Source organism: Leptosomus discolor, chromosome 2 (genome assembly GCF_034619465.1).
Source record: "Leptosomus discolor isolate bLepDis1 chromosome 2, bLepDis1.hap2, whole genome shotgun sequence".
NCBI classification, from domain to species: Eukaryota; Metazoa; Chordata; class Aves; order Leptosomiformes; family Leptosomidae; genus Leptosomus; species Leptosomus discolor.
In genome coordinates, this window is record NC_141392.1 from 43,225,781 (window position 1) to 43,250,381 (window position 24,601).

Below are 24,601 nucleotides of genomic sequence, written 5' to 3' on the forward strand. Positions count from 1 at the left end.
TGCCTCCTTGCTGGTATTCATTCCATCTTCATATTAGAATGACTGCTGAAAAATGCAACAAAAGAAACAAAAGAGGTGAAGTGTGTTTTAAAAAGAGAATGGATTGCTGATCCAGTCTCCAGCATAGCTACAGAAACAGTTGTCAGCCCAAGTGCCAGGGTAGGGCTGTGAAGTGTGGGAGCAAGTATGCAGGACAAGGGGGAACAGGGACTCTTAAACACATACTGGTGCCAGAGGTCCCACACTGTGAAACTTTACCCAGTCAGATGTGATACTGCACTGCTGCATCAGCACGGCACTGTGCCTTAGATAACAAATTTAGTAGAGGGGACGTGGTAAACTTAACAGGGCATTAAGCATGTCTGGGCCAGAGCTGGCTTTGTGTTCGGCCTGTTTAGAGTAGGAGTGAAGGCACACAAATCTATCTGCTCCTGCCCACATGGATGTAATCTAATGTGTGTTAGTGGCCATAGTTGACATAGTGCAATGTCTTACAATGACAGGTTCCTCTCTGCATCTAAGCTAGGACAGTAGCCGTGGATTTTTCTCCTGTACTTCCCCCTATGAATCTAAAATAGTTTTCTCTTTTTTTTTTAATGCTAATGAGTCAATTTTTGCTTCTAATCCCACCATTTTACAGATCGAGAATTCCAGAAACAGGCGATAAAAGCCTGCAGCACTGCCAAAAACACCACCTTAATCTTCTGTCTTACTAACTATGGCCTGCTGCTACATGCAGGAAGAAATACTGAGTGCATAGACAGACATCACCTTGCAGCAACTGGCTGAGAAGCTGGAAGAGGTTACCACCTCTTGTTCCTGCCTCCCTCCCAGAGGGAATTACCTATTATCACAGAGCATCTAAACTCCTGCCAGTTGCTGCCAAGCAGAACAGCAGGGTTAGTTTAAATGGTTTTAATGGCTGATCTGAGCTATCCCAGATGCTTTGCCTTCAGATGATATAGAAAGTGCTCAAGCATTGCTCCCTAGACTGGGCACCCCGGCAGTAATGAGCAGCAATAAGCAGGGCAAAATGAGGGAGATGGGAGTGCAGAGGGCTGGACTGCTCCTTTCAGAAGCAGGTATGAGCTGATGGGTCTTGGTTTAAATACTCCAGCCTTGCTTGAAGAACTGAGGTGTGACAGTATTAGTACATAGTACAGTAGTCTGGCAAGATGGTAACAACAAACAAGGAGAAGGCTGAGGTTCTCAACAACTTTTTTGCCTCGGTCTTTATGGGCAACCGTTCTCCTTGAACCTCCAGAGTTGAAGGACCACAAGACAGGGGCCAGGGCAAGAGAGTCCTTCCCACTGTGAGTGAAGACAAGGTTCGTGATCACCTGAGGAACCTGAACATACATAAGTCTATGGGACCTGATGAGACACATCCCAGAGTCCTGACGGAGCTGGCTGATGTAGTTGCCAAGCCACTCATCATGATATTTGAAAAGTCACGGCAGTCAGGTGAAGTCCCAGGTGACTGGAAGAAGGGAAATGTTATGCCCATTTTTGAAAAGGGTAGAAAGGAGGAATCTGGGAACTACCAACCTGTCAGCCTCACCTCTGTGCCTGGGAAGATCATGGAGCAGATCCTCCTAGAAGCTCTGCTAGGGCACATGGTGGACAGGGAGGTGATTTAGGACAGCCAGCATGGCTTCACCAAGGGCAAGTCCTGTTTGACCAAACTAGTGGCCTTCTATGATGGAGTGACTACATCAGTGGACAAGGGAAGAGCTATGGATATTATCTATCTGGACTTCTGCAAGGCCTTTGACAGGGTCCCCCACAACATCTTTCTCTCTAAGTTGGAAAGTTACAGATTTGATGAGTGGGGTGTTCGGTGGATAAGGAATTGGCTGGATGGTCGCATCCAGAGGGTAGTGGTCAATGGCTCGATGTCCAGATGGAGACGGGTGATGACTGGTGTCCCTCAGGGGTCTGTGCTGGGACCAGTGCTGTTTAATATCCTCATCAATGATATAGACAGTGGGATCGAGTGCATTCTCAGCAAGTTTGCAGATGCGACGAAGCTGAGTGGGGCAGTCAACACGCCTGAGGGACGGGATGCCATCCAAAGGGACCTGGACAAGCTGGAGACATGGGCCCATGTGAATCTCATGAGGTTCAACATGGCCAAGTGCAAGGTCTTGCACCTGGGCCAGGGCAATCTTCATAATCAATACAAGCTGGGGGATGATGTGACAGAGAGCAGCCCTGCAGAGAAGGACTTGGGGGTGCTGGTGGATGAAAAGCTGGACATGAACCAACAATGCGCACTTGCAGCCCAGAAGGACAATCGCATCCTAGTCTGTATCAAGAGAAGTGTGGCCAGCAGATCAAAAGAGGTGATTCTCCCCCTCTACTCTGCTTCGGTGAGACCCCACCTGCAGTCCTGCATCCAGCTCTGGAGCCCTCAATACAAGAAGGACATGGTCCTCTTGGAGCAGGTTCAGAGGAGGGCCACAAAAATGATCAGGGGGCTGGAGCACCTCCCCTATGAGGACAGACTGAGAGAGTTGGGGTTGTTCAGCCTGGAGAAGACTACAGGGAGACCTTATAGCGGCCTTGCAGTACCTGAGGGGGGCCTACAGGAAAGCTGGGGAGGGACTGTTTACAAGGGCACGTAGCGATAGGATGAGGGGCAATGCGCGGTTGGACTAGACGACCTTTGGGGGTCCCTTCCAGCCCAATGCATTCTATGATTCTACATTGTGAAAACTATGATGAGAGAGAAGGACCACTCTGTCCCACAAGATACTCCTTTTGCTACACTCTTGTTTTCGGTCAGGAAGCCTCAGAGTCCCAGCATGACACAACAGAAACTGCCATCCATTTGCTCCACACTCTGAACTCTCAATATTTCTGCACAAACTATCAAACAGGCTTCTGTATTCTTAATTTTCATTTCCACACATAAATTGTCTCTTCAGTACCCTCTGCTGTCTGTTCAATGCCATGTCACTCTCAGAATAACCTTAACTGCAGAGGTTTAGGGTAGTGGCATATTTTTCCATCCCACTTCATTTCATTGAGCAAAGGGCCCAGCTGCCCCTGACAGCCTGTACAACTGATGGAGGGAGCCAGGCACCTCTGAAACACAGTGGAGCTCTTCTGAGATTCGAAGCGCCTTTGGGAATTGTGAGTTTCTCCCCGCTGACAACATATTCACCAAAATCACCTCTGTTACGTGCCTAAAGATAGATGGTATGGATTTGGACTCAGGTGGCCCACCCAGTTCAGTCTCAAATTAATAAAGTGTGAGTTCAAACAAATGTTCTGCCCAGAGAACACCCACTTCTTGGGAATTTGGAGTTCTAGATCTAGAAATTGAACACATTTGGTGAACAATACTTGAGGAACCAAGCAGACTAGGTCAAACCGTTGTGGAATCAATGAATGCTGATAGAGCTCTCCGTTACTTCTAGAGATGCCCCTATCCCATCTAACGAAACTTCCCACTGCAGCCACAATTACAGTAAGCTCCCCGAGATCAAGGCTTGGAAGCCAGAATACGGGGATATATGTAAGCCTGGAGAAATCAGAAAGCAGGAAGAGAAGGCTCATATATCAATCTAAAAAGGCCTAGCAATGTGAATAGAATATAGCTAGTGCTTCTCACCATGATACTGAGGTTACAGCCAGACTTTTGCTCTAAGGACATGTTAGAGGCTCCCCCAGAGCTATGGACTCAAAAGTAGCTGGATATCGTGCCAGTCATCTCACATCTTTGTATGGCAATGGCTATGCAAAGCATAATGCAAATATCTCCATGAAGCACCTAGCTCTAGTCAGACCTTTAACCTTTTTAAAGAATTAACTGAATCTCATCGGAGGCACAAATTCACTTGTAGTGAGAGCCTGCCTTCTTTTGCTCGGAGTTTATATCTATCAGCATTTAGCTAGCCAACTGCATGTTTTTATTTAAGTACCTGAACAACAGAACAATAACAAAGTAATAACTTTAGTAAACAACATCCCACCCCACTTTCTTCATATGTTCAGTCTCTCCCCAGCTGCCATAATTTCTTTTGATTATTCCCTTAACTTTACATCTGAATTTTAGAAACACAGCCATTCACAGTCAGTCTCATAATAAAACCGGAGCAGATCCCAGCCACCTGGTAGTGATGTCAGGCTTTGTCTTGTCTAAATAATAATTCCTGAAGATGAAAGAAGATCCTAGATTGGATAAAGCACACCCTAGAATCCAACCTGATTTCTAAAGGGGTCCCTTATTTTTAATAATGTATAGGAAAAATGTAATGCTCTGAAAGAAGAAATCCTTATCTGAACACCCAGTGAAACAGACAATTCAATTTAACCTTAGAGACAAACTAATCTCAGAGCCCATTTATACCCCTATCCTTCTCCAGGTGTCCACAAATTCCCACCTCTTCTGCTTTCACAGATACAGGTCAGCAGTCAATATTAAGGGACTTTTGACGCACTCATGTATAGAGAAGAGCCCATGCAATTTGGCCAGAGACCTGTCAGATTTCTTTGCAATGTGAATGTCTAGGACCTAAGCAAGGTGCCTTGTCAGGCTCTGTCACATACCTTCTGCACCAATTGACACAAGTTTCACTCCTTTGCTGGCGATATAATCCAGAGCTTTGTTGACATTAGCAATTTTATGGAAGCGCATCTTCCCTCTGTCTGGTTTCGGTAGTCTTTCCCCTGCAGAATAACAAATTTAATGTGTTTATTGTTACATACACTTGGCTACAGACACCCAAGTGATTAGAACTCAGGAGTGAATGTGCCATGAACACTGTCTAAATGTTAGTAGTTATTTTAACAAGTATTTTTCTGAAAGACGGCTTTGAACAAAAACCTGAAGAGAAAATTCAAATGTTGAAACATCTGACTTAGATCTTTCTGTTACAGTACTAAAACCAGAGTAAAATTTTTATGTTTGCCCTTAACATCTGGACAATACGTGAGTGCTTCCTGCTACTCCACTTCTGGTTCATTGCTACTGTCTGTGTTAGAGTAGCCAAATATTAAGAAGGCAGAATGTTCTCAGAGCTCATCACCCTTACCTGCCTCACTGTAAAGAGAGGATGGACTCTATCCAGCGGATCAGCCATAGCATCCTTCCACATCTGACCAAGAACAATAGCTTTTAACAACCTCATCCAGTGCAGCAGAGCAGTTAATCTCAGAGCACAGGCTGATGTGTTCGAACGAATTTATCTTTTCAAATGATCACAAAGAATAATTTCTGAAAATATGACTCTCCATTTCAGGAAGAGTGATCATTTGAAGATGATCTTTCCCCACTGAAATCTCCAGCAAAAATGTAAACTGTCTTTTCCATAAAGACCTCGTTAAAATCTTCTTGCCCTTTTTCACCTTTGTTGTGTGTCTAACTTAAGCTATTCCCTTCCCATTCAAGGGTGTTCTGGGTGCACCTTGGGTACTGCCCCTCTGAATAACAAATAAAACGGGTGACATAGTGAGTTTATGTCAGTCAAAAGGAGTTCTTAGATGTTCCACCCTTCTGAAAAAGGAGACTTTTTTGCTTGTGACTAAATATTGATCTAGTTTTACTTTAGGCAGCCACTTTTGAAAGCATTGGTCCACGCAATACAGTCATTAAAAGCAAAGCAAAACTGTTACACTAAAAGTGGAATAAAATGAATTTGTAACCTAAGTGTAAAGGCTTTTTAATTGTTAGGGGCTAAGACCAGGTGCTCAATGTTTGTGGTTTGTCCAACAACATGGTGATGTCAGTGACACCCTGATACACAATGATCTCCTAGTACACAACCACAAACGAGAAGATTTTGGAAACAGGGAAAAGGCAGAGCGCTTTTTTTTTCCTCCCTTTTGTTTTACAGCGTGTTTCATCTCTCACTTTTCAGCCTACTTAGAGTTTGTGTTCACGGCTTTGAATTGTTAACAATTTTTGTAAGAGTGTTTCAGTTAGCATGCTGTAAATACCCAGCAAACTTTATTTTAGCCAACCTGAGATAACTTCCAAGAGGAGCATCAGTTTGAGGCCATTTCTGAAGTCCTCCTCAATGTTCTCAATCTGCGTGCCTGCTTTCCTGAGGTGGGAATTGCACCAGGCTGTAAATGTCTGTAATAATAGTTAAAAAAAAAAACTTATCAACAAGGCATTTTCCAAAACAACTGCTAAGCCATCTGAGTAAACACTGTATCTGAGATTTTTCTCTACTGCCTTAGAAATATGGATGTCACACTCCCATTCATTTTATGCATGTCAGAGATTTCAAAATTCTTATCCCAGATGTTCACGAAGATGCAAAGAATTGCTTGATTAAAAGCAATATTGTGCTAGATTCTGGTAATAACTGTGTCCCAAAAAAAAAGGTCTACACATAAAGGCAAAATTTGTCTAACAGTTATAACAACACTTAACATTTAATGAGCACATAATTTTATGTTGGGACTTATCTGTTACACAATCTTCCTGAAAAGAAAGATTGATATGATATAAAGGAAGCCATGTGACAGTAAAATGTAGGCCATGGCAAGCACAGAAGCAAAACCTTCTACTAGATCAATTCCTGCCAGGATAAATAGTTCTTATACAGACTATCTACGCCAGGGACAGGCAACATGCATTTCTCACAAGTAGGAAGTTGTCAGAACACTCTTTAGGATGTTCTGACATTTGACAACTGAAAAGGGACTTTATACAACAGCAAGGGTACCAGCAAAATTGCATATTCTCCTACTTGTAATCACGGCAAGAAACAGAATGCCTTTTGAAAACATGGACAATTAGAACGGGTTTTGAAAGTTTACAATAATTCAAGTGCAGAAGTTTCACATTCAGATGATGCAGAAATGGCCTGCCTTACCAAGGGTTTTATATTTAAACAGTATTACATAACTTTCAGAAAACTAGCATAACTTCATGAAACACACAAACGCAGATACTTAGGTTTGCAGGGCAAAAATGGTGACAAAAGCAACTATCAGCATTTCTCTCTCCATAGAGAATAACCAAGTCTGCTTTTACTGGCAGAGATGAAAAGCAGAACTAACTCCATTGATCTACAGAGGTCACATACACATTACCTTTTGTATGAATTAAATCAAAACACAGGCTACTAACAATTTAGTAATTAAAATCAGTCTGTTTTCAAATATCCATTACTTTTCAGCCTTCTGACAAATTCTCCTTGCTTTTCAGTGTCTGTTAAGATATATAAAGCAAGTTTGTATTTACTAGGTATTTCACCAGGTATATATAACAAGGACATACATTTTGGTTAGACAGCAGCTACTTAAAGTTGTCAGATATTCGGAATTCCCCTTCTTTTGTTATTACAAATTACCATAGTTTTAAGAACATTTAATGTTAATAGTTTTAAAAACAAAATATATCCTAAATCCCCATTGTCAATATGAAATTTCCTTTGGCCTTCCTTTTTTCTTGCGTGTTTTTTTAGACTATTTAATTTCTGATCTTTCAAGAACAGAATAAGAAAGGCCAGTAGATGAACACCAAAACTTCCCCTACAACTGATTCTTGTAAATTCTAGAGAGAATTCATACCTTAAGAAGACATCTATTGCATTTTCAAATATGGTCTATTCTTAAAAAGGCAACTTTCTCTTAAAGAATAAGATTTTGATTGTTGTTGTGTTTGTCTCAATTTATGTGAAGACTTTATGTGCAGCTTGCTGGGCTCTTCTCAGAGCTCCTACAGTGACAAGGAGCAGCTTGCTAAACTTCAGTTTTATCAACTTCTCCTATCCAACTGAAAGTAAGGAGCAAGAAGTGCTATGGATATGGGGGAGCTGTGCAGTGAAATACCTAATTCTAGATGCCCAAAGAAAGGAAGAGAGAGCAGACAGTATTTGAAGTGGTTCTGGACAGGGGTCCTGTCGACCTGCAGAGGATAAGTTTCAGGTAGAGGTATAATAAAGTACTTGTGTGTGTAGATGGAGATAAGTATGGCTGCAGCTGAAGCATCTCTGCAAATACATCTATTTTAATAAAGGGATGTTAGCTTGAAAAGCAGTCATTCAGGAAGGTAAAACTTTCCTCATTTTAAGGTCAACTAGCTTTAGTGAGCTCATGGGAGACCTGAAACCAGAGTGTATCAAGCATCACAACAGAGATACCAGGCAACTCTACCCTCAGGGCTCGACATGATGGAGTCTTAGGATGGTATTTGGTTTGGATCATTATAGGGTTAGGATCTAGTTTATAAGACTAATTTGCTGCCTCAAGCAGTATCTTGTTCTAGTGATATGTATCTAAAAAGGCTTAGCACCACATTAAGTCATTTGCAAATACTAAAAATTATAACAAGTGTCCTTGGAAGGAACAATATTATGGTAATACAGAAAAAACAGCTGAAAGCACTGAAGGGTAAATGCACACGAACCTTGCATGGCAATTTGGCAATAAATATTAGAAAGCTGAACCAGTAAATGAATGAGCCTTTCAGGAATTAAGCATGAGTGATGGACGTGTGCTTATCTTCAGATGTTATCGCAGTTTGTAGAATTGTTCCAAGTACATCATGCCAAACTCAGAGGAACTCAGACAAAAACCTCAGCCATTTCTGCCTCTTCTTTTAGACATTTATGGTGAATGTTCTGACCTTCTACCACTCAAGTAAATGAGTTTTCCCCATTTTTCATTTAATTAAGAGTTTAATGGCAACAACCCCACCAGTCAAGCAGCCTTAAAATACAAATCTCATTCCTACTGTGAAGAAAGCTACTTCTTACTTAATTTCTTAAGAAGAAATACAACTTGGCACTTCTTAGGTCATATATATATATATATATATATATATATATATATATAAGCTAATTACAATTTTGTCCACCTCTAAACTTGCTGTGGTCCTCTACTTCACCTCTACAACAGCTGATACAATTTACTGGATGCCGCACTGATAGACACAAAACACAAGTTTTATCCAAAGATCCCAAAGTTTTCAAATAATTTAAATGGTTTCTCTTGAAAACAGACATTTTTATGGCACTGAATTTGCTGAGAGACAAACTCTCTTCTCAATCTTGTTCATTTTATGAAGACACTAAGTGCAAATGTTGCTATGATATAAACAAGGAAAAGATGCTACTACTGCTGAGTCAAGCTGTTTTCAATAAATAGTTGGTGACAGTCACTGGTTTTATGGGCTGTCTTTTAGTATCTGCAGGTTAAGATTCTTTACAGTAGTATTGGGGTTTGTCATTGACATCATAGCATTCTGAAGAATAGACTTAGAATTACCTACAAAGCTTCCATTCATGAGATAACAAGTTCTGCTGAAGCACTCTACTGTGCGTGGATTCTTTATTTAAACTATCTGTATCTAGATAGCTTACATTAACTTCTATATCTAGAATTAGAGATTTAGATCTTTCATCTAAACTACGGTTTCTCAGAGCTTTCTGTTTTATCAGTGCAACAGGTCATGAAAAGGTGCTATCCCCTTATGACAGTTGTCTTGTGACTCATGGGAAGTGTCACTGCAGTACATTACAGCAGACTCTTGGCATGTAGCATCATAGCCTGGTGCCTTCCAAACTCGCTTACTTTCCTAGGACTAAACATGGCTATAGAAATGCTACTTAAAGAAGTGTTTACTACATTCCAGCAATGTAATACATAAGTGACTGTATTAAATCTACTGCAAAAATTATCTTGGAAATTCTAACAGTTTCCATGATCCACATTTCATTTAAACCTTGTCCTTCTATTCTTATTGTGATACCACTTGTTCACACAGCTTTGGCTTTAACAGTTCTATTCATAGTTATTAAGAAACTATTCAAAGCATGTTTAAGTCCTGGAGATCAAGATACAGCCAGCATATAGTACCCTGCAAATTTGTAATCCACTGGGATTTAAAAGCTATTAAATGACTTAGACAAAGCAAATTCCTTTTTCTGCTGAGCTGTACAGCACATTTCAGAGTATCATATTGCCCAGAGAAACAAGACAGGACACAAGGCATCAAGCCGAATACCGGGAGAGATACAAATAAGTGCCTAGAAAGCTAGACATTTCTTTATAGAATTTATTTATCATAGGTGGCTCTACAAATTTTAAAAATAAATAAATAAAAATTTCTCCTTTCCAAAGTTGTTACTACAAAAGAAACTTTGCTGACACACTTACTCACAGAACCGGGGATGCAGAGCAGGAAGCCAGAAGCCAAACAATTTGCAGTCCCACAGGTGAATGTTCTCTTAATGCGTTATTAATTGTCTGCTGCTGTCACAGGTCTATTTCGGAAAAGCTAACTCCAGAAAAGGGAGTGCAGTTTATGTTCTATGCCCACTTAGCCTCATTGTCAAGACTGCCAGTAGCATATTCTCCATAATTTGGATTCACAGATCTGTAATGGTAAAGTGCATATCTGAGAAAAAAAAAAAGACCTTATCTGGTAATTTACTCAGGCCACTTAATTTTACAAGCCCTTGAGAAGTAGAATTGCAACCAAGGGGCAGAAAAAGGAGATATTCCTAATCAATTATCAATCAACTGCAGCTAATGGCAAAAAATAATAGGGTATGCCCACTCTATGCAAGTATTTTTACACAGGCACAATGAAGGACACACTTTGATGGAAAAAGTGGTATCTCTGAGAACTGAATTGTCCTACAGTCCTGAGAAAGCCCACACGTCCTTTTTATGTGAGTGTAATAACTTACTTTTGATAGTGCTTCAAAGCCAGAAAACAAGATGCTATGATAGTAAGTTTCATATGCACATGTGATAATAGAAAAAAAGAGAATCAAGAAGGGACCAGTTACGACCCTCTCCAATACTGTTACCCATCGGTGGGTCACAAGACAACTTGTTCCACCTGCTGAAGATACAGGGTATATTTCTAGTTTGGCACTGACAGCAAGTCCAAAACGTACATCAGCAAAACAGCAGCATAACTTGCACGGGGACATATACAGGGGATACCCTCCACAAGTTCAGGAAGATTTGTTTACTTGCACTCAGAATTGAAACTGAGAAGTGAATCCAGCCAAATAAAGGACTGGAGACCCGCATCCCATTTAATATGTATATCATAACAAAGGTTAACACTGCCTTTCACTGTCTCTAACTCAAATCAATTTACAAGTTTAAAAAAATAATATTGATTTTCAAAGGCATATGTCTGTTTGTCTGTACCCATACCAGAAAGGCTGCTGGCCCATCCATCATTTGTTTTTTTGAGTTTCTAGCCTTTCTAACATTTACATAAGAAAATATAGACAAAATCCATTTCTAACCTATGAGTTACGAAAAATATTGCATTAATAGGAAACTTAATACTTCCTGTGCCTGCTAAGTAAAGCAGAAGCACAAGTCATTTTAAGTGGACCTTAAATTCTAATACTTAGAGCAAAAGGACACACCTGAAGAAAATTAACTTAAAATATAAACATTCAACACATTTGTTCATATACATACATGTTATGCCTAATTATCTGAGTCTAATGGAGTTGTTTCTTAAAACTCTGCTTTATAGCCTTTCTTCTAAAGTATTTTTGCTTTCTACATGTGCTAGCTGAGAGTCTTCATTACTTCTAGGCTAAATGGGAAGCAGTGATTCACTCTGCAGGTATACAGAACATTACTGGGCTCTGAGCACATGGCAAGGGTATCACAGAAAGAGCTCTGCCAGAACATTCCCACTAGGCCAGACTGAGGTTTCCCCTTGAAGAATTTCCCATCTGTCTGTTATCCACGTTTTAAAATATAAGTTGTGAACCTGCAATATGATCTCCCAGATCCTGTGTCCACACAGTGTTCTAATGACTGCAGGATCAGGGCTTTTCTCTGGGCTTGGGATACAGTCTGTGTTGGTCCTCATTCTCTGTAACTATTCAATTCTGCTCCCAAAAGAAGGGGCATGAAGTTGAAACACAGCAAAAAATTGCACAGCCTTTATAAACTAGCTTGATGTGAACCAATGACTACACATTTTAGATATTGCTAGAACATCTAGATCAACTGTACTTTTAGTGTATTAGGTGCATAAGTATATTTTTATGAACTGAAAATAAATAAAATGTTACATTTTACTTGTTGGTTTGAATCACTATTAACTGCCCCCTTGCTCCTCTTTCCTCTTGCAGTGGAAGCCTAAATGCATTGGTACACGTTAGTAAAAGAACTAAACTGTCACAGGAGAGGTGGTTCACCAGTACTACTCAATCATGCCAAAACACTCAGTAGGCATAGTGGGATTTTAACACTAAACACACTAGAGCACGGCAACAACTCAAATGAAGCACAGTGAAAGCATAGTGAAGTGCCATGAAGGCTAAGGTAGGGGAAATGTTTAGTGTGTTCCAAAAGGTCATTAAAAGGAAATACTCAAATCACAGGCAGTGTGTCAAAGTCAAAGCCCTGGGAACAACAGAAAGGATAGCATAGAACTGTCTCACAAAAGAAGTTAGTAGAAGCTCCATCACAAGGTTCCCATATCCAAAGTTGGGGAAAGCCCTCTCTGCTCTAGCACATCCATCCATGTCGTGGAACAGATGGTGTCAGATGATATGCTAGCATACTCTGCACTGTCAGCAGATCTGCTCTCGTAACTAAGCAACCTTCACTCCATTTCCTTAATTTTATCATTCACAGGAGACATTGTCAAAGGGACGCATTCATCACATAGGACACTGCATGTCTTGCTACCATTTTGCCTGTATGGAGGAGCCTGGGGAGATCTCGGTCCTTACAAAGTAGGTAGCCTAATCTTATGCAAATCTAGGGTTTCCTGTAAAACATGCAACCCCCTCCCAGCACTGAATGATTGCACATCTGTTTTAGTGCTCACTAGTAACAATAAAAAAAACCACTAGAGCATGTAAATACCCCTTCAAAAATAATTTGGCAAGGCTGAACCCTGAGAAATGTCAAGATTATTAAGCCTTTGGTTACAAAATGAGAGACATTAGTTCTTTCTTTTAGAGGAGGCAGCAGAGAAAGGTTATCTTGTCCCACTGGTCTAAAATGGAAGAAAACTCAGGAGGCAGCAAGATGTATGGGAAATTCAGTATGGGTCACTGCATGTACTGTTCTCACCTCAGTCTTTTTCTAAGGGAAGAACAGGAAGATAAGACATTTCACAAGGTCTTTGGAGGGACTAAAACCATTAAAATATTGCAAAGTTTATTAGGAGTTGGCAGATAACACCTTTATTGGATCACCTGAGATAGCTGGAAAAGACAGGTAAGGTTTCAGGCACATAAGCCTATCTTTACGTACAAGAGAGAAGCATCAGTCTTAAGCATGAAAATCTAAGTCTTCAGACAACTCAGGACTTTGATGGGCCATCAGTATAATGCTACAACAGCGTATTGTCTGAAGGAAGCTCCTTCCTTTTTCATGACTGTTGATGACACTCATTTACGAAAGTTTTACAGCAGCAGGCATCTAATCCAGATGTGTCACTTCTCAAAATACCTGCAGTGCCATAGGGTTGTCTGCTTGTGTATTTTTATCGGTTTAAAATAATTCTACCTATTGTAAACGTATGTTCAATCAGAAACATTGATATTTTAGAAGTAGGATGTACGTGTAATGTTTAAAATCCCACTTGAAACTAAAAAGCGTTCAGGATCTGTAGGACAATTCTGGTCTAAATCTACTTTTCATTTTTGGAATTTCAAGAATCACTGAAAAGAACCCGGCTCAGCAGAATAAGACAGAAATAAGAGAGGCAAGAATCCAATGAAAATCTTTAGTAAAAGCATGGGCATGATTTTTTAATTTTTTTTTTTATTACCTATTCTTATCTTTATGATACAACTATAACTTACTCAATTTGTAAAGGTGAAGGAATTGGAAAGACAAAGGAACTGTCAGAAAAAAAAAAAACAACTACTGTTTACTTCTGGTGTGTTCTTTTAACTCTGAATATTTTTTAACACATTCCTATCACTAAGCAGACCAGAGTGGTCTGTGGTAAATTTACATGTGGCAAATGTAATAGTAGAGGGAGAAACAAAGTCTTATAGGTCATAAAGAGTTTGTCATATTTTATTTACACAGAAGTGGGAAACTTCACTAGGCAAGCAGCATTAACTTTTGCAGAATCCAATCTTATATTTAAAAAATGACACTTCCAAGGACCAGCAAGCAAAAACTTACATGGTGCTACCTTTCTAAGCCTGAATTTAGATACTTGCCTGTCCTATCTAAACTCTAGCCATTTGTCCTAGTTCCACTAGTTAAGCTAGAGTATTTTAAAGGTCCCCCCACTAGGACGCCACAGAAGCAGATCTCCTTTATGTCACATACCTAAGCTGGTTGCAAGAGCAGAAAGCTATTTATCTAAGAGAAAAACTAAAGATAAAATCATATGAGGAAAAAAAAAAAAAGTGTTTAGCAAGTCAGAGAGTTTATTCCTACCAAGGTAAATAATGGCTCACTATTAAGAGGAAGGGCTTATTAAGTACACTTCTGTAGGACTCTGTCCTAAACTACACTTTACTTACTCACTTAGATGACAGAATAGAGTGTATGCTTTTAACATTTGTATATGACAGTAAAATGAGGGGTCTGTAAGCATGTTTCATGACAGAGCTACAATTCCAACTAATCTGGACAAATCAGTGAAAGGACTTGAAAAAAGCTGGATGCAGATTAGCAAGAAGTCTGAAGTACTGCCCTCTTCCAGTGATAACTAACTGCACAAACACAGGATGGAGAACTACTGGCAGGGCAGTAGCAATGAAGAACAGGATCTGGGAATTACAGTGGATCACAACCTAACCTGATCTAAAAATGTCATGCTGCTATAAAAGGCAAATACAACATAGGAATGCCTAAGCAGAAGAATGGTGTATCCACATCCGAAGTATTTCTTCCAATCTCTTCAGTGCTGGAAAGGGATTAACTGTAATACTGCCTCCTCTTTTGGGCACAAAATTCAAGAAGAATATGTACCAGTTGGAGAGAATCCATGAAAGAGTCATGAGAAGAATAAAATTCTAGAAAACTTTATCCATGAAAAATAAAGAACCATTGGGTGTGTTTAATTGTGAGAAGTTCAAAAAGAGAATACTTGTCTCAACCATTTAAGAAGTCACGACAGAGAAGAGAATAAATCAGTTACCTGTGTGCACTAGAGACAGAGCTTAAGATAGTCACGAGCTTAAACAACAATAAGGAAGATTTAGATTAATTATTAACTCTAGAAGCAGTGAAGCATTGGAAGAGATGGGCTGGGTAAATGTGGAATACTGCTTCTTGGACATCATCAAGAACAAGTTAGATAAATTTGTCAAGAACAGCTTGAGCATATTTGCTTCTGCCCAAAAGCAGGGGAACAGATTAGTGCTTTCCCAGATTCTCCCAGTCATGCTTTCTATGATGTTCATGGAAGATTCCCATCCTACTTGGCATCTACACTGCAACCGTGAAAAGGAAGAATAGGCAAGAAGATTCTTTTACCTTCCAGATTCTGTGGCTGAGAAACCCTAAAACTTAGGTATATATGTTATTGACTACAAAATAAGAAGTCATTCAGCAGAAAACAATTCCCTTCTAGGTATCCAAGCATCTGGCATGCAACAGATATCTGCAAATTTTGTTTCTGTCAGGGTGTGCTTTCTGTGGTGATCCCCATTTCCGTCTCCTACTTTCATATGACCGTCTAATATACCTTAGCAAAAAGAAATATAATATTGGAGGACATTTGTCAGGGATATTGGAGAAAAAGAAAGTAGAAGGGTGAAGACAGATAAAGTAACAACACTGAAGAAAAGTAACAGGATAGAGGGAAAGAAGATTCAAAGTCATAGGCAGAAGAGTGTTCACGGAAAGTTAAACATAAACCAAATTAAAATGAAAATGGATTCAATGATCTGTTCTATGGGTACACATATTTCCTGAGGTCCGTGTTATGATCCTGGAGAAGAGATCCTGACACTTGTGTTTTCTCCCCAGTTTTGCGACAGTCTTTATGTCATTTAAGACAGGAATTTTAAAAATGCTTTTTTGTCCTAAATGCTGAGCATTTTATGACCTGCGATTCCTCATACGGGACACTCTGCCCTAGTGAGACCGCATCTGGAATATTGTGTCCAGTTCTGGGCCCCTCAGTTCAAGAAGGACAGGGAACTGCTTGAAAGAGTCCAGCGCAGAGCCACAAAGATGATTAAGGGGGTGGAACATCTCCCTTAGGAGGAAAGGCTGAGGGAGCTGGGTCTCTGTAGCTTGGAGAAGAGGAGGCTGAGGGTGACCTCATTAATGTTTATAAATACGTAAAGGGCAAGTGCCAGAAGGATGGAGCCGGGCTCTTCTCAGTGATGCCCGATGATAGGACACAGGGCAAGGGTGCAAGCTGGAGCATAGGAGTTTCCACATGAACATAAGGAAAAACTTTTCCACTGTGAGGGTGACAGAGCACTGGAACAGGATGCCCAGGGAGGTAGTGGAGTCTCCTTCCCTGGAACCTGCCTGGACGTGTTCCTCTGTGATCTACTCTTGGGGGTCCTGCTCTGGCAGGGGGGTTGGACTAGATAATCTTTCGAGGTCCCTTCCAACCCCTAACATTCTGTGATTCTGGGACTATAAGCCTTTTAACAACAACAGGAGCAGATGTTAGCCATAGCCAAGTACTTTTAAGTGTCCCACTTCTGTATTCAAGGAAAATGAGAATAATAAATCTTCCATATCCCACAGTACTATTGTGGGGGAAAATTCACCATTGCTTTTGAGGTACTCAAACACTACCCTGAAAAAAAGCCCAATGAAGAAATAGTAGCAAGGAAGATAAGAAAGCTGACAAAACTATAAATATATTGTAAATAAAGAAGTGTAAAATTAATCAAAACCAGAACCTACTGTGAACAGATGGAAAACAACACATAACAATTACCAACATCATCAGCATCTGTTCTCAGTCATCCGAAGCTAATTCTACATTTAAAAATCAAACCTAGCTGTTTAGCATAAACCAGTTACCTACTTCTGTAAATCTAGCTGCATGCGAATTATCCTTCCCTCCTTAAACTTAGTGAATTATGAAATGTGCCAGCCACTTGGGTATGGAGAAAGAAGTCGCTCAGGAAACTGCTAAGAATAGCAATGACTGTGAATAACCGCACAGATGCAATGTGAGAAAGCATTTTCACGTACAGAAATTGTTCTAGCATTCACCTCTAGGATTAAAAGTCACTGTCCCTACATCTCACTAATAAGGTCAGTTTTGGGCACCTCTGATGAAGCTGCCATTCCTGGTGGTTTAAGTGATGGGGACACCTGTCCCCCCAAGAGCTAAACTGAGAGAACAACTCACCTCATAGACATTACCAAACAGCCTGTATGCGTTAGCAACCTTGTCACTTATTCACCTGGCCTGGGTTCAAAACACTGACCTAAAAGTGAAAGGTTCCCCCCAGCCATGCATTCCCAACCAATAAATTAAAAGTCCATCTTCAGTACAGGGTTATCTTTCATCATATGTTGGGGTGTAGGAGCTATTAGTATAGTCCACTCGGAAGGCTTTGCAATACTGAGACTTTTAAGTAATATTGTCACCACCTTGCTAAGAGGTGACAAAGGTCAGGGTTTTGCAAGTCAGCTTTCTCTTGGACGCAAATGACTATTTTTGCAGTATAGTTTGTTCATTCACATCATATGCACAAATCCTTGGAAAAAGTTGGTCACATCACCATCCAGGCAACACTCTTTGAGAATCCTTTGTCCAAATGGCAGTGTCCGGCTGTTTTAGAACAGTCCTGGATAATTCATTCTAGCTAGATGGAGTAACGGGGAGCAATCCCTTGCCGCTTGCAATGATTTTACCTCTTCATCTTCCCTCCTATTTCAATAACAATATGCGTGACAACATTGAGATTTATACACTACCTTTCTGATGACTCTACTCTCTTTGCCTTTTTATGTAGAACAACAGGTACATCAACACCTTGTCATAACAGAATTAATACCTCTGAATTTTTTGGATTACATACCATTATTCAATGCATTAAAATACATTAAAACACAAGATTAGCACTACAAAATGGTAAATAAATTGTATAATCTGTGAAGTAAATCTAAAGTTTTCAAATTACTAACACATTTCCAAGTTATAATAGCCCCCATATTAAATTACCTTCTCTAATGAGAGTGAAAAGACAGGCAGTGAGTAAAGACTCAACGTTTGAGTACTTGCTCTTCCACGGCGTTTTGTACAACTTCTTTCAAGTAATAAAGCCTCTTTACACATCTGTCCAAAATCTTTACCCCACAGTAGAGGTGCAATGTAAATATGCCCCATGGACTGACGGTTCTAAACGCAGGAGGGCTCTGTTCATCTATAAAATTGAGTGATTGTACAGATTTAACAGTCTCACGTACATTTTGCAAATTTAAAATGCTGTAGCAAGTGAAAGAACTTTTACTTCACAGGACTCAGAAAACAAATATTGCCGAAAAAAGTATCTGTGAATCAAGCATATTCAGAACAGTTCTTAAATGGGAGTAAAGCTTTAAAAACAAAACAAAAACAAACAAAAAAGGGACTAATGGAAAATAAAAATGCAAAGTTTTGAATAATCTATTTTTGGTCAATGGCTTTTGATTTCTTTTCTTTTCAGATGTTGATTTTGTATTTCCCTTGAAGGAAAAGTCTATGGACATGTTGATCTCTTTCAACAGGCCATACTGTTTCTAGCATTTAATAATTTAACAATTAACAGATCATGGTAGATGCTATTTTTATTTCTTTTTTTACATGCAACACTGCCAAATTATTTTGCCCTTCAAAATATCTCCTACTGAAATCTGCAGAAATAGAGAAGCATCATCCACAAGGACCTGTGCCTTTTTGACAGAGACACAGTACTCCCACACAGCATGACTGGGAGTTAACAGCATCCAGGCTGAACCTCTGAGGACTGCCAACTATTTGCATGGCACAACAGTATTTTCCTCTACTAGGGTAACCTAACTTTAGAGCACACCAACCAAATATTCTCTGTTCTGATACACTGCGCTTTGCAGGGCTTGAATTTACACTATAAAAACAAGTAATTCTGACACTGCAACCTGAAGTGATATGGCTATGGCAACTAACAATTACACAGCATTCCTGATCACTTTACACCACAGAACTTTACAGTGCATACTCACAAATAAATCAGTTCATGCCCAGTTGTCAAGAGCATTAAAAGAGATTTACCACTACACTGCACGAAGTTGAGTGCAGCAAAGAAAAGTTGTACACTTTTTTATAAAAGCTTTAATGGACTCTATCACCCATGCAATAAAGACTGCATCCTTGCATTTAGATAAAAATATATATTCATGTCTCATGAAGTGCTGTCCAAAAGATACCTCTCCCCAGCCAGTCAGGTAAGGACCTCAGGGATCTAAGCAGAGAGCTTGCAGAACGGGAAGTGTGTAGGTTCTGTTAGAATCTCCAATGTACTGATGCATGCTCCCAAACATCTCTCTCTCATGCACCCTCTCTCTCTTGCTCTCTGCAGGTTTTTAGATACAGATCTTGGGTGAACAAAATCAAGACAACTCCTGATACTTTTGAAGTACCAATTAATGGAACAGTGAGCTATTCGTATTCTGGTGCTTTCTGGATCATTTTGGAGCAAAGTGGTATTTGGGAGGTCGCACTGAAAGCGCTAGTTAGACAAAGAGCTATATTTAAGGTGCACTTTTTGGATCTAACTACTGAAAAACTAACAAACACAAGGATAGAAAAAGGTATTTAATATGTCATGGGATCAAAATATCGAATGAAAAACTGAACAGTTATAGGGCCAAAAGAAATTCACTCATTTCTACATGGCTCAGAAGGAGTTAGTTCTGGAGCACCACCTTCCATGCATTTCTACTTCACAAGAATATCAACAAACTAGAAGTCATCTTCAGAAAAGGATTCACAGTAAGAACACCAACAGCTTTGGAGGGAACTGTTTCAGCAATGATAAAAAGTTTGAGACCAGCCGTTTTTCTGGTTTATATATATATACATATATATTCTTTTCCAACTGGCCACTTCTTCACTATTATGGAACAAAAGCATGATCTCTGTTATATTTGCCTCTCCCCGTGGAGAGTTAAAAACGAAGTCTAGGTAATCCAAAAAGGGTCTTGAATACTGTAATGGATCTGCAAAGGACAAATCTGCAGGTGTGGTTTAAAGGTGAAGCCTATGACCTTTATACAGCCTGGGGCTTTCTCTCAAGTGTATTAAACAAAGAACATGCATTACCACTACCTTATCAGTGACACATGAACCTTCTTATAAAGAGATCGTAATTCCTATTCTCCTTTCAATCTCAGGTCCTTCTTCCACCAGCTGTGTCCTTCAGTGCTCCTTCTGGTTTCCCAGAAACTCCTGAACTATCACAGATAGGGCTGGCTAGCATTTTTGTTTCAGCAGATGCATATTTAAATGACCAAATACTATTTAGGATGAGATGAAAGAAACATTCACACATTATAGTATGGAAGGAACTAAAGGTATGCCCTCTGGAAATAGAAGGATTAATTAAAGTAGGCTAATCCAGGATTTAGTTGACTGGATTTCCAAATGTCTTTCCCTTGCTTTCTCTGTTGATTTTCTTCACCATGCTATCTTTATCCAGTAATTATATGCTACATTTCCAGGTAAGTAAGTAAATCCGTTATAAATTGGTCAATATAGTCAGTCAGAGTGGGATAAAAGTATGTTCCTACCCAACTTATCAACATGCTTTAAAACACCTCCATAATCAGAAAAGCATGTCTTCCGACCGATAAAGCTAAAAGAGATTTTCAAAGTTTTTTCAATTCCACACACACCCACCTTTAAGTCCCTGACACCAACAAATGATGAGAAAAGTATGACAATAGTCAGAACCCATAATATTTATACAGTGAATGTTGTCTTTGCACTTTGTTATGTAGTGCATTTGAAGATCACCCAATCTAGTTTTACTTGTAAGCTAAACTAAGGTTTCAGTTGCAATTCTTATGGAGAAAGGAAAACCTCATGCATTAATTCCCAATTACACAACAAAAAGCTCCTCTGTGGCATGTATGCCCAGATACTCAAAGCAATATTTCTCAGTACACAAAGCATATAATCTGTCCATGTTAATTTCTTTATTATTGTGACTGGTGATTAAAAAAAAATACAATTTTGATTTCACGTTTCTTTTAAGAATCTGTTCTTTAAAGAATTTGGTAACTTCTGCTGTTAAAAGATACTACTTAAACATATTGGCTTGGGTTTTTTTAAGCTCCAATGTTTATTTATGAAGCATTAGCTATAGAGTAACATTTTCCAAACCATTTAAAATATCCTGTAAGCCAGCAGACTTTCAGAAAAATTCTAGAGTTCCTAAATAATTTTTAGTGAGGCTCGAGTTCCTAAATTACTGAGATTTTCTTAAAAAGAGAAGAAAGAGCAAAACATTACTCAGGCTATTTGGATGGCTTGATTATATATGAATATGAAATTTAACTAAGTAACCTGTTCTCAAGCACTAAGCTAAGCATAGATGTAAACAAACAATGATGGCCATAACTTCTGAAAGCATAAACTCCTGTGTTTTAGACAGGACAGTGTTTGTGATACGCAAACTGCTTTGTCAATTAAGCACACGCATCTTTGTCTATAGCGTATCTATTCTTAACAGGAGCCATGCTGGGACCTGTGCTTGGTCATGGAAATGAAGTCCATAGACAAAAGCAAAGCAAGCAAACTTCAGCCTCATGTATGGCGTTTTGTCTGCCTTCTAATATTAATGCCAGATGAATGATACGGGCATTACACTAACATGTACATGTACAGACATAGCTGCTTGTGGGGCTGTACTGCAAACTACATTACTAAAACAACTTGGGATTAATAAGTGGTAAGAATAGGGAGGGTTCCTTCAAATTTCTTCAGTGATCTGGTATATAGCAGAAGGTCAGTGAATGAAAGGGGCTGAAAGTCTACGGATAGGAGTAGAGCCAAAGGTGGTCAGCTGCTCTGCCAAAGAAAACGCGTGGTGGAACTACACTCCAGAGTACAGCTGGAGATGAACTTGGATTATAGAGGTTTTCCATAGCCTAAAGAAACTCCTCTAGGTGAAATAATACCCCAGAGCTACACAATCATTTATGGTTTAGGGTTCTTTTATTTGCATTTAGTGCAGCTGGGTACCAGTTGTGTTCATATTAAAGAGTGCAATGTCTTAAGCCTTGCAGAAGTGAAAAGCTACAGTGGTGCCAAGATTAAACATAAAACAGAGCTAAAAAAAAAAAAAAAAAAAAAAAAAAATCATTTAATGCTAGATGGTTAAGCCTTTCTGTGACTGCCAAAATAGCAGGCTGATTTTCAGAGCTGCAAAATAGACAGAAGTTCCTCCTGACGTCAGTGGAAATGCCTGGGTGTTCAGCACCTATAAAAAATATGAGCGTTTCCTTAGACACTTAAAGACTAATCACAGATGCTAATTTTAGACTAGGGTAGTCACTTTCTGCAGACTCCTGCTATGGTAGTGGGGGTGAGCAAGGCTTTTCTAGGGGGCAGTTCAGAGTAGAAGCCATCTGCTCTAAACTAGGTTCTGCTAGTTATCAAAGTAATGGATGGCTGGACTGATCTTGCTTACAGGTTTTTTAAGAGAAACAAGAACAAGCATCAGATTTCAAGTTCAAGGGATTCTGACAGTTAAGAGCAGCTGGGAGAAAGCATTTAAGTAAATGGAAAAATCTTACTCATACCAAGTACAGCAAACAGCACTTTCATCTGTAAAGCCAGCACATAGGTATTACAATCACTATTTTGGAGACAAAGACGTGGATAAAGTGATACGTCCTTATAACTCAAAAGCAAGGAAAACTGGGACCAGACATAGAAGTTGCAGGGCCCATTCTTGCACTTAGGACATAAATTCAGGACTAATTTTCTCACATGTGTGCACACACGGAAATTTAAGGTCCAAATATAGAAAGTAACTAAACATTAGCCAGACAATTGTCAGCTTCTGTTTCCTTCTGGACAGGCCTTCTAAAGAGTGAAGTGTATTTCTACAAGCTACCATTTCAAGTAGGGACGGTTTCCTAAAAAGAGAACATCGCATTTCAACGTTTTCTACCTCTGTCTCTGCAGATGCTCTGTTCCTGCAGAGTAACACCTGCCCTGTAATCCTTTCACACCAGTAGTCTGAGGATTACTAGGACCAGGATATCTTGAACTGTTCTGAAGAGTTATTTGTAGTGCCAGAGGAAGAGCTACTACAGAATATGTACAGAAACAGCCACAGAGGGCGATCATAACATTGTGTTTGCTGGTTACATGATGTGGAAAGAGGTAACTTCTATCTTTAAACACATACCCAGTTTTATCAGGTAGAAAAAGAGCACTGTATAGCACCTGCATAGTTATGATCAGCTTTATGCATCAAGTCTCTCAACAGGATGAATATTTAAAATCAAATCCAGTGGTATAAGAGCAAATGTCACACACCCTTATCACATCATTTCATGAAATTATGTTCTTCAAACACCTAAGACTTGAAAATCACCCTGAAACTACTAGGAATTAAATTTAATTCTGGAGGAAATGGAGTGCTCTATGTGAACACGTTTTCCTTCTGGTATCACCTGAGACTAAAGAATGCACTGTCATAAAAGTCATGTTCGCTCAGTCAGCAACATTTCACTGCCACTGCTCACAGTAATAGATACCACATCTGTTACATACTGTTTATCCCAACAATTAGGGCTCACAAGAAATTACACTTGGCAGTAAAGCCATCCAAAACAACTCAACTTTGCCAACTGTGTAAGCATTTTTATATTTGTTTGCTTGCAAGGATACAAAATAACATACAGGAGGGACACCTTTTGAGTTAGGACAAAGCTAAGCAGCACAAATTCCCATCTAATTCTATTTCACCGACATGCCTCTTCCTGCGTCATGTCCACCTGCATTCCAGATAAAAATCCAATGTGTTCTTCTGTAAAGAGGCTCTGCAGTACAACTTCTAAAATACTACCAATATATATACAGTATTCACCATTCACAACTAAAGAAAATCCTAACTCACCATACACAGCTAAAGAAAATCCTAATGTTCAGTCTCACTGAAATTAATTCAGAAGAACTGTACAGTGCAATACAGAAATTACTACCTAAACTGAACATCATTATATGGATCAGAACTTATGCAACAGTGATTAAATTTATTTTAGGCATTTGGTATCTGATTTTTCCATCATAATGATGAAATCCCTTTTGTCTTACTTGTAAGAGGATGGAAGGGCTTTGGTGGAAGATGTTGAACAGTGTTACCCACTTGGCAAAAAGCACTCAAAATTCAGCTTGAAGAGCTGTCCTAGTTTGATTTGGAAATTGGTGGTGATGTGCAGAAAAGACTCTACAACCTGAAAGGTTATAAAGTAGGTAGGTTTATTGCGCGCAGATGTGCGGGGGGGGGGGGGGGGATTGCTCCACCACAAACGTGCATCCCCACTGCTCCACCACAAACGTGCATCCCCACCATGGCCGCTTGTCCAGTATTTATACAGTTAAAACATCACCTATTTCGAAACACCTACACATATTCATGACCTATCCCCGAAAAGGCAGCTCCTTCTGGTCACTTTATTTCCATAATCTCCACCTCAGGCTCCTCTTCGGTTC

At 39.6% G+C, this 24,601-nt stretch overlaps 1 protein-coding gene across 12 annotated transcripts in view; it reads right to left on the reverse strand.

Annotated features, from left to right (window-relative positions):
* ACTN2 (actinin alpha 2) overlaps positions 1-24,601 on the reverse strand; it is a 71,753-nt gene that overhangs the window by 39,645 nt on the left and 7,507 nt on the right. For all 12 annotated transcript variants that reach the window (XM_086460963.1, XM_086460962.1, XM_086460964.1 and 9 more), the window contains exons 2-3: positions 5,971-6,085; positions 4,558-4,677 (exon numbers count right to left, since the gene is read on the reverse strand). In XM_086460963.1, the coding sequence (XP_086317089.1) occupies positions 4,558-4,677; positions 5,971-6,085 (235 nt within the window). The remainder of the gene's footprint in view (positions 1-4,557; positions 4,678-5,970; positions 6,086-24,601) is intronic.